The sequence below is a fragment of the Eretmochelys imbricata genome, chromosome 5 (genome assembly GCF_965152235.1).
Source record: "Eretmochelys imbricata isolate rEreImb1 chromosome 5, rEreImb1.hap1, whole genome shotgun sequence".
In the NCBI taxonomy this organism is placed as follows: Eukaryota; Metazoa; Chordata; order Testudines; family Cheloniidae; genus Eretmochelys; species Eretmochelys imbricata.
In genome coordinates, this window is record NC_135576.1 from 109,296,593 (window position 1) to 109,310,526 (window position 13,934).

The window sequence follows — 13,934 nt, forward strand, 5'->3', positions numbered from 1 at the left end:
TCAGACTTGAAAAAATAGTTTGCTCTGGGCGATAACCATTTTAACGGGGTGCATTCACCACTTTAGCACCTCCTGCTGGCTGTCTTGGGAATTAACTCTGCACATTAGCACACCCTCTTCAGGTAGTGCCTCACCACCCTCACTCCTGTTCTAGGACCCACATCTCTCCAAGGATCGCTGCATCCTCTTCAGCAACACAATCCTCCGGCTATGCCGCATGCTGTGCTTCCCCCCCATTTTGGGGGACCTGCAGTCCACTGTTCAGCCACTTTCCTTAGTGGCTACTGCATCAAATTGTCTGGCCACCTCCTTGTGGCCCCAGCATCCTCTTTGCCCTTACCTCAGGGACTCCACTTGCAAACCCCAGCAACTGGCTAGGAGCTGTGTCTTGCTCCCCCAGTCCCTGCTCTGTCCAGGGGGCTGGCAGTTCTTTCAGCCCTCCAGAGACCCAGTCCTTCCTCCTTGGGCTTCCTGCAGAGAACTGCCTTCCTCTGTCCTGCAGTTCCCTTTTTATATGGGCCTGCATGGCCCTGATTGGACGCTCCCTTCAGCCCTTCTCTTGTTAGCTGCCTCCTGCGCAGCCTCTCTAGGGCTCTGTTAACCCCTTAGAGCCCAGTGTGGGGCAGATGCCCCATCACAGCCATCTTTTTGCCTAAGAGTGGTCTATTTCGGGGGTTCTCAACCTTTTTCTGTCTTAGGCCCCTGCAACATGCTTTAAAAACTCCGTGGCCCACCTGTGCCACAACAACTGCTTTTCTGCATATAAAAGCCAGGGGCGACGTTAGAGGTAGCAAATAGGGCAGTTGCCCAGGGCCCCATGTCACAGGGTGCCCCCCCAAGGCTACATTGCTCAGGCTTCAGCTTCAACCCCGAGTGATGGGGTTCAGGGCCCGGGCTTCAGACCCATGCAGTGGGGCTTCAGCTTTCCACCCTGAGCCCCAGTGAGTCTAATGCTGGCCCTGCTTGGCGGACCCCCTGAAGCCTGCTCACAGCCCTCCAGGGGGCTCAGACCCCTGGCTGAGAACCACTGCTCTATTTGAATGGATCATCATCGAGACTTAGCTCCATTTTTAGCCTGGTGTAACCACCCCTTGGACTTTCATCCAAAGATGGAGGTAAAAAACAGCAGAGAAAGCACAGACTAGCCGTACCATCAAAATGGAGTTTGTAATTTGATATAGATATACACAGAGTTCATAATATCAAACATCCTCTGTATATAGATTTCCCAAAGCATCACATAACACTGTCCTCTTTGAATCTTTCTTCTGACTTCTGCAAGAAGTTTAAGCTGCTTTTGCTCAACTGTCTGCCTCTCAGCCATCATTTTCAACTTCTTTTTGTCCCATTCTTTATTCTCCTTCCATGCAACGTTCCTCACATTACAGTCACATGCAAAGTTTAAAAAAAAACTGGGGTTTGTGCTTTTTTTCTTTACTTGTCATGTGTGAAAGAGGACTTGAGAATGGTGTGTGGGTGTTGTTTTTAATGAAGCTTTTTTTCTACTTGTCTTTTATATGGCCTAATATACTCTGAAAGACTGAGTGGATAATTGGCAGGCTTGTGATTGAAAAGGGAAGTGATTTGTTATTGTTAAAATACACCACCTTTTTAGCTTAAATAGTTAGGATAAAATATATCTGTGTTTAGGATTCAGCAACCCCACTCATTCAATTAAGGGGCTAGAATGCTCTTAATTCATATTTTTGAGCTTTCCAAGAAAGATCACTAGATTTGACATGGCAATTACCTTAGAAATACCAGCCAACTTTTTTTTTTTCTACTTCCTTGAAATTAAAAATCCTTTGGCTTTCAGGGGTGCCGTATACATTGCAAGGAGAAGTGGGGGGAAAAGGCACAAATTCAATGTGGTTTCTTTTGCAAGCCATCATTAAACACTGCAGGCTAAAGACTTAGTTGTTAGTTTCCTATTTATAGAAAAGTTCTCTATGTTCCTTCCTATACCTACTAATCATAGCATTCTTTTATCAGCTTTTCAGCATCTCCAATTTAATCATTGAGCATTGTAAGACACAATCTACCTAAAGTGCCAGCTGTCAAAATCTTGTTTTGTGACTATTTCTAGGTTTAATGAACTAATTAGCCGATGAAAAGAGTCCAGTCAGGATTATGTTGCTTCTCTGTTCTCTATCAGTTTATGGCTGAACGTTCATTCTCCCCAGTGGATTGGAGCCTTCTCCAGTCTTTTCTTGATTGCTTGCTGCTTAATGGCCCTCGTCTCAATGGTTTAATGCCTTATTAGATGGGCCCCTCTATGAGCTTGCAGTCTTCTTAGGGTTGCCAGGTGTCTGGTTTTTGACCGGAACACCCTGTCGAAAACGGACCTTGGCAGCTCCGTCCAGCACTGCTGACCGGGCTGTTAAGTCTGGTTGGCACAAGGCTGGCAGACTCTATACCTGGCTCATCAAGGCTCCCCAGAAATGGTGACATGTGCCTTGGCTCCTAGGCAGAGGTTCAGCCAGGGCGGCTCCGCACCCTGCCCCAAGTGCCAGCTCTGCAGCTGTGGGTGGAGGCAGTGCGTAGAGCCACCTGGCCGCACCTCCACCTAGGAGCTGAGGGACATGTTGACGCTTCCAGGAGCTGCCTGAAGTAAGCACCGCCTGCGCCCTACACCCCTTTCCCAATCCTTTGACCCAGCCCTGAGCCCTGTCCCACACCTAAACTCCCTCCATACCCCGAATCCCCTCCTGTGCTCCAACACATTACTCCAGTTCTGAACCCGCTCCTGCACACCAAAACTCTTGGCCCCAGCCCGGAGCCCCCCTCATGTACTCCAAATTCCTCATCCCCGGTCCTACCCCAGAGCCCACACTCCAACCCCCTGCCTCAGCGTGGAGCCCCCTCCCACACTCTGAACTCCTTGGTCCCAGCCTGGAGCCTCATCCTGCACCCCAAACCCCTCATCCATGGTCCCACCCAGAGCCCTCACCCCCTCCCGTGCCCCAACCCCTTGCCCTAGCCTGAGCCCCCTCCTGCACCCTGAACCCCTCATTTCTGGCCCCACCCTGAAGCCTGCATCCTCAGCGGGAGCCCTCACAGTCCCCCCGCCCCCAACCTCAACCTCCTGCCCCAACCCGGTGAAAGTGAGCGAGGGTAGTGGGGAGCGAGCAACAGAGTGGGGGGGATGGAGTGAGCAGGGGGAGGGGACTCTGAGAAGGGAAGAGGCCTTAGGGAAGTGGGTGGGGCAAGGGTGTTTGGTTTTGTGCGATTAGAAAGTTGGCAACCCTAAGTCTTCCAGTCTTTTCTGTGGATTCTTCTTTCTCCTCTGGCAACCTTTGGTTTGTGCCATTAATTATCTTTTTCCCCTTAGTTTATCCTGTCTGTAACCCTTTTTAGAAAATCTTTTTTCTTTTTTGCACTTTTAAAATTTAGAAGAAATGAGAAAATGATCGTGGAAGGGAGGAACTTGTGAAGATGTCTGCATTTGAAAGTTGTGCTCAGTTACCTCTCAGTACCACACTGTGTATTAAGTAAAATGAGAAACTGAAATAATGTAAAGTTAGCTTAATATGAAATCCACATCTGAAAAATGAACCACTACTTCGTAGCTGATCAACCATATACATAAAATAGTAATAGTAACACGGGTTTCAACAGACGATACTGGCAGCATCTTTAGTTTAGTTTAGGGCAGGGGTACAAACACAAATACATACAATCTTGACTCTATAATATACCATCCTATCCTGAATGGGATTTCCTGTCATGGAGGTTGAGCTTCCTTTAACGACAGAGAGTTTCTTTGGAAAATTTATTCCTTTTCTGTCCAGTCTAACTTATATTTCAGGATCTTCTATAGCTCTTGCACATGTATACCCCAGTGCGAATCTTCACTGAAGTCAGTGAGGCTCTGGGTCAGTGTAAAGGGGCCCAATCATTTGCATGCAGTTGTAGAGTTGGAGTCTAAATGTTTCCTGCAGAGTAAGAGGATTTTTAAAGAGGCTAAGTTAGGTCAGGCTGCATATGGGGCAACAAGGAAGCCCAGAATAATTTAGGATTGGTTGTTTTATTTATTTTTTTTTTTTTTAAAGGATTAAGAGTTAGAGTCGGGTAGAAGAGTTGGGTCCTGTAATGGGATTTGAAGAAAATCAAGTGAAATATAGAGAGGCTGTTCACAAGTATGGGAAGGCAGTGAGTGAGAGAGATCCCCCCAATTTGGAGGGGTTGGGGAAAGAGACAGAAGGAAGTCTGGTATTCAGAGAGTATATAGAATTGTTAGAAAAGGGAGTTGAGATTAGGTAAGGGAATTGAACCTTCAATTAATTGTATACTGGATTTTGAACTAAATGAGAAACTAATTAAGATTTGGGGATACAGAGACTGTGTTCCCCCTATTGGACATAGTGATCTTTAGAGAGCTGGGAATTACAGTAGTTGGAGACAGGAGAAATCAGTATGAATCACGGTTGAAAGGAAGAGTACTAGAGTATTGGGCGGGGCAGTGTTACAGTTATACATGTGACAGACGGCAGATGTGGTGAGTTCCTAGCTTCTAGATGGTATGTAATAGATACCAGGATAACCTATATAGAAGGGAGAAGTAGTTGGTAGAGCTTTTGTCGAAGGATGCTCTTATCTGTTAGCAGACTATCAATATTGAATTGGGCTGAAGGAAGTTAAGGTGAAGACAGGAGTTGAAGCTGAAGAAAGAAAGCCAAGTAAAAAGACACCTAGTGAAGGAGATACAGAAAGTGATATCTGTGTACAAGTGATACCCAAAACAAAACATGGAAATCAGTTGGGCAAGGGGAACGAACTATATGGAAATATGAAGTTAACCACTCCAAGTTTCAGTCTCTCCATTTTACAAATGGAGTTAATTCTTAACTATTCATAGGGATGTTGTGAGGTTCAATTTATTAAAGTCTGTAAAGCATTTTGAGATCTCTTATGAAAGATGCTACAGAAATGCAAACTATTGATATTATTGCTGCAGTATAATATCAAAAGTAATCTACAGCTCCAGAATCATTACTATTCTAACCTTTTTTCTGTTACATGCTTAAAGGATCTGAATACATAGTAGAGCTAACACTACTTTTACCTTCTTTAAAAAAAATTAACTTAGCAGACGATGTTTCTCTTTTAAATAATAGGCATGAATGTAGAGCTTCAACAGAAATTGGCTGAGACCGAGAAAGTGTTTCATATTTCTCAGCAGAATTGGAAGGAACAGCAGCAAAGACTTACAAGTGACTTAGAAGAGAAAGATAACATCCTCAAGACCTGTAATAGTGAATATGAGTTACTTCTGAAGGAGAGGACTAAACTGGAAAATGTTATACAGGTATAAAGTTTAAATACAAGTAATGAATGGAGTGACATAATAATGTCTGGACTTTTTATTTATGCATGAATAATTTTTTTCTGAACAAAAGAAAAAAGTCAGACAATGTTCCATAGAATGTGAAATATTTCAGCACAGACTTACAAAAGCACACTCTTTCTTCCTTTTGAGGGTTATACTGTAGCAATATACAACTCCTGAGTCACTGATTCTTATATAAAAAAGTCTCCAAACTTACTACTTTTAAAAAAACAAATTTTGTATATGGCCTGTGTGAAATGGAGAGAAGCTCCACTGATGGTTACAGTGGAAACATTAGTGTAGATAGGGCTGCAGTTAGTTGCTGGTGTTCTAAACACTCAGAACAGGGTGACACAGTGATGACTTTCGGTGCCTAGTCTAAGCTAGCATTTCTGCAGGTGGTGCTGAACTGTTGGTGCCAAAATTTTCTGCCATTTGGCAAAAATGCCTCGTACATCAAGACAGATTGTCAGGCTTCTTCTTATATTGCAGTTGCATGCTGCTCTTCAGATAAGTCTTTGCGTTAATTTGTATTCCAAAACAACAACAAAATTAAGGCACCCAAACAACTTTATTGTGCCCTGTGGTGACATCTTGCACTAACTGTGCAAGAGGGTACATCTCCATTTGAACTGGAGCTGTAAGTCCCAGCTTGTATAGATATACCGACACTAGGTCGTCTCAAGCTAGTGTGCTAAAAATAGCAGTGTAGCTGGGGTAACACAGGTGGCAGCTCAGCTAGATCATACCTCCCAGCTCAAATGTAGATATGCCTGATGAGAAGTGACTGTCCACAAACATGACAGAGTGAAAAAGAGCAGATCACTCCTTTAGAGCCCATCTTCATGTATTTAGACAAGGGGGGAGATTCTTGGATATTCCCGTTTTCCTCTTTTATTTCTCCTTTTAAGACTTCACATTGAGCTGAGAACAGTTGGACATGGTTTCTTCCAATCCAATCAACTCCATTCCTGTGCTAGCCTCAAGGAGCTCTGAGAAGTAACATGAAGCGTTCTAGGTCTTGGGTAGCCTAGAAGCTAAATCCCAATCCGTGCAAGCCTACGGGTAGGACGCTAGTCATGGAAGTGATTTTTTAAATACACTTTCAGCCCAGATCTACATGTCTGTAAGACTAGACAGCAAGGATTAAATGGTTCTTTGAGGCACAGTAGATTTGATATTATTATATGTAACACTTTTTTAAATAGGATTTTGTAACTTCTTATGAGTTTTAATAATAAAACAAGACTGTCTGCATCAAGGAGACTCTGGAGCATCACAAGGAGCAGAGGAATATGCTGGAATCGCAAATCAGAGAGACAGCATTAAAGGAGTTTAGGTTTCAGTTAGAGCAGTGTGAAGCAGAAAGAAGAGAGTTCCAGTTTATGTTGCAGGTATTTTATTTATAATAAAGCACTAACTAAAAAAAATGCCTATTATGTACATAGGATAAGCCAAGCATCATACCATCGCTTAATTCATTTTATTAATAGATCATTTAATAGCTGTCAACGCTTTAATTAATTTTAAAAATCTTGTGAATATAGTAATTGTGAAAGGTGTTGACCTATTTGATCCCTGGAGATTGAACTCCACTATTTATCCACAGAGCAGGGAAGAATGGGCAGCAGTAGCTTTTTAAAAAATCAATGTCTCTTTCTTCTGTGCAGGGGAAAGTCCACAGATCCAGTACCGTTGGTCTTCCCCTTTAAAGAGAAGGCAATTAATTTTTCATCTCCATTTGAACCCAGGCCATTCTTCTAAGACTGTCAGCAAGCATGCCAGTTGTGTAATTGACTTTGAAGTGGACATTGTCTCTAACCACTAAAATTATTTTGCACAGGTCACTGAAGATAAATCTTGGTCACTACTGACCTGAGCTGAATATAAATCAGTTAAGCTAATGGTGAAAAGTTCAGTCATGTCACTAAATCACTGGTCCCCCAAACATTCAGACCCCTATTTTTGAGGCTTTAGTTATGATGACAGATAGTTACACATTATATTATATATTTAACAAATGTCTGCAGTGTCCTGATGGAACAATTACTGTGTCTCTATTTGTATCAGAAGATGTATTAAGAATTGTTCTGGTTCAACAAGTAGGAGGACTACAAAAGCCAGTCTGAGTAGTTACATTAGACAAATGCTTGATGAAACACCCCATAATGAAACTTTATTTTCTCTATCTCTACATTTATTAAAAATGCTGAATCTTCTCCTGTGTAACTTTAGAACATGGTTATTGATCCATTCCACTGTTTGTAAATAAGTCCACAAGTATATGTCAGGTGCTATTTTTGTTTTTTGTTTTTAATTTACCTCAAACCCCCCATACTCTTTTAACTAAATGGTTTAAATTTAGATCCTGGGTCAGATTTTTGCTGTGACTTTAGGAGCAATGTATAGAGAACGGAGCAGGGAGAATCACTCCCTGTATTTTGATTCCCAGAGCAATCTTTACGTTCTCTTTGAAGGTAGGACCTAGTAATGATGCTGTGCTGGTGAAATGATGAGCAGAAATCAAGTAGTAGGCTGGTGCTGTGTGCAGTGTATGTGTGTCTTTCCTTTTTTCTTTTTCCCCTTTTTTTTTTTTTAAACTGCTGAAGGTCCTGTATTATTAGAGGCTGTCCATAAGTTACATAACACATTTTTGTGGATTTTCTGTCCCTTGTAAAACTTTCTAATACTGAACAAACACACACAATTAAGGACCCACCTACCCCTTAATGTGTTATATAATTTATGGATAGCCCCTTAGTAGTAGTAGTAGTAGTAATAGCAGTAGGAGCGTGGACACTGGTGATGGACCAGGACCTGTGATGGGGTGTTCGTTTATCCCATACAAGAGTGGAAGGGGTTAATGGAGGCCTCATGGGCCTTCCGCACTCTGTCCCATAAAAGCTGGATGAATGCACTATAAGGTGGATAGAAAGTTGGCTAGATTGTCGGATTCAACGGGTAGTGATCAATGGCTCCATGTCTAGTTGGCAGCCGGTATCAAGCGGAGTGCCCCAAGGGTCGGTCCTTGGGCCGGTTTTGTTCAATATCTTCATAAATGATCTGGAGGATGGTGTGGATTGCACCCTCAGCAAGTTTGCAGATGACACTAAACTGGGAGGAGAGGGAGATACGCTGGAGGGCAGGGATAGGATACAGAGGGCCCTAGACAAATTAGAGGATTGGGCCAAAAGAAATCTGATGAGGTTCAACAAGGACAAATGCAGAGTCCTGCACTTAGGACGGAAGAATCCCATACACCGCTACAGACTAGGAACCGAATGGCTCGGCAGCAGTTCTGCAGAAAAGGACCTAGGGGTTACAGTGGACGAGAAGCTGGATATGAGTCAACAGCATGCCCTTGTTGCCAAGAAGGCCAATGGCATTTTGGGATGTATATGTAGGGGCATGGCCAGCAGATCGAGGGACGTGTTCCCCTCTATTCGACATTGTGAGGCCTCATCTGGAGTACTGTGTCCAGTTTTGGGCCTCACCTACAAGAAGGATGTGGAAAAATTGGAAAGAGTCCAGCGGAGGGCAACAAAAATGATTAGGGGACTGGAACACATGACTTATGAGGAGAGGCTGAGGGAACTGGGATTGTTTAGTCTGCGGAAGTGAAGAATGAGGGGGAATTTGATAGCTGCTTTCAACTACCTGAAAGGTGGTTCCAAAGAGGATGGATTTAGACTGTTCTCAGTGGTAGCTGATGACAGAACAAGGAGTAATGGTCTGAAGTTGCAGTGGGGGAGGTTTAGGTTGGATATTAGGAAAAACATTTTCACTAGGAGGGTGGTGAAACACTGGAATGCGTTACCTAGGGAGGTGGTGGAATCTCCTTCCTTAGAAGTTTTTAAGGTCAGGCTTGACAAAGCCCTGGCTGGGATGCTTTAGTTGGGGATTGGTCCTGCTTTGAGCAGGGGGTTGGACTAGATGGGCTCCTAAGGTCCCTTCCAACCCTGATATTCTATGAAAGAGCTGTGGAAGTGAGTCCTCCAAGCAGCCTAGAGAGGCTGTGCTGGAAGCAGCCAATAGAAGAGAGGCTGTATGGAGCAGATAATCAGGGCCCAGCGGGCTAGTACAAAAGGAGCTACAGGGTGGAGCAAGGGTCAGTTGCAGCTGGGAGCCCAAGGAGTGAGGACTGTGTTCTTGGCAAGCTGCAGCAAGGATAGCACCTTGGACAGAGCAGTTGCTGGCAGGGACCCCAGGGACCTGACTGACTGCTGGGACTTGCTAGCTGAAAGCCCTGAGGGGTGAAGGAGGTGCTACTGCAATGGGAAAGTGGCCTAGGGAATTGAAGCAGCATTGAAGGACGTTAAGGAGACTCAGCAGGAGGCTACTATCTACAGGGTCCGTGCGCTGGGACCTGGAGTAGTGGGTGGGCCTGGGTCTCCCATTAGCTATGGGGGAAGTGGCTGGAATAATTGGCTGAACCCTGGAAGGGGAAAATACAGATGATGATGATTGGCCTGAGGGCTGAGTCATGAAGAGGATGCTGAAGTACTTGGATTGAGGCTGGTCTGCAGGTGTAGATGATGATGGGAGAGGCAGTACCAGGAGGGGGCGCACTGGCAGAGCTAATCCCTGTGACAGCCGCCAGGAAGTGCCACCATGATGATCGGACCCTGTGGTAGGACCCGATTGGGCTAAGTGCTGTACGAACACAGAACAAAACAGTCCATACCCCAAAGAGCTTACCAGCTAAATATAAGATAAGAGACAACATTTGAAGTCAGACAGATGGGTGAGTACAAGCAGACAATGAAATGATATTTGTCAGCGTAGAGGCAGTGGTATTGGTGCACCAGTGACCCAACTGATATGTATTTTGTTTTGTTATGTTTTGTTTTTTTTGTAGGCATCTTGGCAAAGGAGAGTTTTAAGGAAGAGTTTTAAAAAAGATGATGCCCGGGTTATGGCCTGAATGACTGGCAGGATTGTGGTGTTGTCCACAGTGATTGAGAAAGGAAGTAATAGGGAGGAAGGAGATTAGGAGCTTTGTTTTAGTGATATTGAGCTTGCGCTCATGGCTAGATATCCATGACTTGATGTCACAGAGAGAGAGAGACAGGTGGGGACAGAAAGAAACAGGTCTGGAGTAGAGAGGTAGATTTGTAAGTCATTGGCATGGAGATGGTGGTTGAATTTGAGATTGAGATTACCTTAAATTGCAGAGGGAGAAGATAAAGAGACCAAGGATAGAGCCCTGTGGACTCCCCTCCGCCTTCCACAGAAAGATTGAGGCAGATGAGGAGGAGCCTCCACAGGATATGCAGAAGAAATAATTAGAGAGGTGAAAGAGAACCAGGACAGGTCAGAGTTATGGAAGTGAAGGCAGGATGAGATTTCAAGAGGAGCATGGTTGACTGTGCCAGAGGGGCTGACAGGTCAAGAAGGATGAGGATGGAGTACTGGTTCTGAGCTTTGTATAGGAAAAGTGGTCATCAGAGACTATAGTAAGAGCAGTTACAGTCAAGTGCAAGGGGTAGAAATCTGATTGGAGAAGGTCTAAGATGGAATTGGAGGAGAGGAACTCTGAACATGCCATCTATAATTGCTGTCCAATTAGTTTAAAGTTGAAAGGGATTTGGTGGAATAAAGATATGGGGCTGTTTGGGGGGGGGGTCCCCCATATTAAATTTACAGAGGTCAAGGAGGTAGGGTTGCTGATCAGCTGGTGTAAAGATGATAGCTCCTTATTCCTAGAATAGCCCTGAGATGGGATCACTGCTCTGAGCTTCAGTGTCTTTACCCAGTAGCAGCAGCAGGCTTCTTTCCTCACAGGGTGGCTGCACTCTGCCCTTATTACTCCTCTGCTTTGATTTGAATCTGCATTTTCCCTCATGGGCTTTCTATTCTTCCTAAGATACCATGTAAATATGGATTTTTATTAAATATATACTGACCGTCTCAATCACTAGTTGATAGTAATTATCTGTGGTTTAGTTTTAAATTCTGTTTTGTTTGATAGCCAGATTTGACGTGTGAGTAAAAAATCAGGAAGCAGCCACAATCATGGAAGTTGAATGCAAAAGTGTGCCAGTCTCTCTGACATTGAGCACTTACAGCTACATTTAAAATACTGACCTCTAGTTGTGTACTCAGTTATATTTGGGTGTGAAATTGAAGGACAAGTTGAGGTTTCTTTTAAAAATGTGGGCCTTAATCTGTATTTTGAAAGCTAGAGGAACAGTGTAGTGCATAAACTCTTGAAGACAGGCTTGGAGTTAATGTTCATAACAGGATACAGAATGGAATCCAGCTTAAACTATTGAAGTGTGTCTTTAGGAGACAGAGGGAAAATAATCTGCTTTCTAACACACTCTCCCTAGTGTGCTTGGAATGCCAGCTGGTTTACAACTAAGAGGCATAAATTCAGTAATAAGTGCAATAGCATCACCTTGTGGTTAACCTAGAAAATACTTTCCCGGTGAGTACTATGGGTTTTTTTGTGTGTAAGCATGCCTGCACCTCTTACACAGTGAAAGGCAATTATCCTTGTACCTTTTGAGTATACATGATGCCATTGCTCATTTAGGAGTTGATTAGATGTGGAGCCCTCCTGTGAACTACTGAGAGCCCTGAACTCCCACTAACTTCAATGGGAACCGGCAGGAGAGCTCAGTACCCTTCAGGACCAAGTCCATAATGTGTGAATAAAAAAATCACTATACTTATGGCTCTTGCACTAGAATATTCTTAAAATAACATTGTAATTGAACTTTCCATCCAACTTCCCTCCTCCTTAGTGTTCTCTGTACTATATTGTGAATATAAGGGATGTTTGTTCAAAGGGAACAATATCATATCTTCCCCATAGTGGAGATAATACTATCTATTAGTTTATGCACAGCTAATGTAGACCCAGCTCAGTCTAGTTCAGATATCAGCTTTCCTCCATTTCTCATTATTATCACCTGCTCCAAAAAGCCAACATACTGATAAACACACAGTTGCTAACTTCAGTGTCACAAGAGTAGAAAATAGGATTTTAGCTCAGACTTTCTCTAGTGTAGTGTTTGGATTATTTTTAGCAGTGCCATAATACCTTTTCCAATTGCCCATATTTTTTCACATACATTTTACACTAGTGGTCATCTTTCCAGGAGACACCAATGAAACCATGGCGTGCTGCCTATGAATAACCTAACTGAAAGAGACTCTAAACCTATTTTTGGTTGTTAGTAGCTCACTATATTTGGTGGATCTCGATCTTTTATATAGCATCTGATAGGTCATGATAAAATTATTGTATTTCTGTTACGTTCTTGTGGCTCAACTTTTTTACTTTTTTACTGAGGTTTCTAAAACACTCAGTTGGAGCTGGTTTCAGGAAATCCATTTTAAGCTTTAGCAAGGGCTTGTGTTTCCTCAACCGTTGCACATGGGTAAGGTCTTGTCAGACTTCACTTTCTGCTAAATGCTTGTGTGAATAGTTCTCTCTCTCTCTCTCCCTCCACCCCCCCCCCCACTTTGGAGATGCCCAATGATTAGTAATTTCTAGGAATAAGTGTACATGACATAGCAGTAGTAGCAGAATTTGAAGACCAAATGCATATCTCTCTGGTAATACTTTTTTATTACCAGAAGGAGGGTTTATTGCAGTCATGCTATTTTCTGCACAGAAAACCGTTTTGAAAAATTGTGTCTTTAAAGATCCTCTGTCTAAATCACTGGATTTATGTCTTGCTTCTGATACTAGTTATGGAAAAGCTTAGAGCTGTCCACCAAACTACAGCTATTCTTTCTGGAACATTTGGGAGCTCCTGCTTAACTATGTGCTCGGGATATTGGGGGCTCAATACTTGGATGGTCTTTTTTATCATCTATGGTTTTTGTGGGTTCTATAGATGTAATTACACGGAACTGCTGGGTGTCTGCAGATAGATTAATAATGATCCCAGTGGTGGTTTAGCTTGATAGTGCATCCAGCATACATGGACATTTACACAAGGACAGCTTATAGTACCATAAACAATGTATAGCACTATAAACTTTAATTATTTATAGTTCATCTAGACTGTTTTGTAAAATAGTTCAATCAGTTTCTAAACAGAAAACTATTCCTACTCAAAATCTCCAGAAACCTGAATTATTTACAGCCTGTGGAGACAATGTTTATAAAAACAGTTGAAGCAGTTTCCAGTAGAAATATTTTTTTCCTTTCCAGTCTCACCAGTTGGGATTTAGAGAAACACCACATGCTGTTCACATAGGAAATTATTTCAAATTTCAGATAAACTCTTATCTTATTCTTTATTAAATATATAAATGAATATCCCAGAGTAGACCGACCTTTTACAATTTTTCTAGCTGTACCCCAGCAGAATATTTGCTCAGTATGATCCACTTGTTGCTGCCTTAAAAGGCCGTTTAGGGAAAAAAAAAGTCTGCCTCCAGACTATAGGTGAAATTCTGTCTCTTGCTCCAAGCTTATCTTGGCACAGGAGGAAAGGAAATGAAGAGGTACCATCAGGAAGCTGGTTATAGCTCCCTGAGTCTCAGGTTGCCCCAACTCAGATGTACAAAAGCATAGAACAGCTAGCTAGGGGCCCTAAAGAGGGAAGAGTTCTCCACCTGTGTCATTACCCCCTTCTCACTTCCC

The 13,934-nt window shown here is 43.1% G+C and overlaps 1 protein-coding gene across 9 annotated transcripts in view; it reads left to right on the plus strand.

Annotated features, from left to right (window-relative positions):
• Window positions 1-13,934, plus strand: part of CCDC171 (coiled-coil domain containing 171) — a 238,783-nt gene that overhangs the window by 24,217 nt on the left and 200,632 nt on the right. For all 9 annotated transcript variants that reach the window (XR_013346211.1, XR_013346212.1, XM_077817681.1 and 6 more), the window contains exon 6: window positions 5,118-5,308. Coding sequence is in view for 7 of the 9 variants with exons in the window: in XM_077817681.1 (XP_077673807.1) it covers window positions 5,118-5,308 (191 nt within the window). In the remaining 2 variants the exon portion in view is untranslated. The remainder of the gene's footprint in view (window positions 1-5,117; window positions 5,309-13,934) is intronic.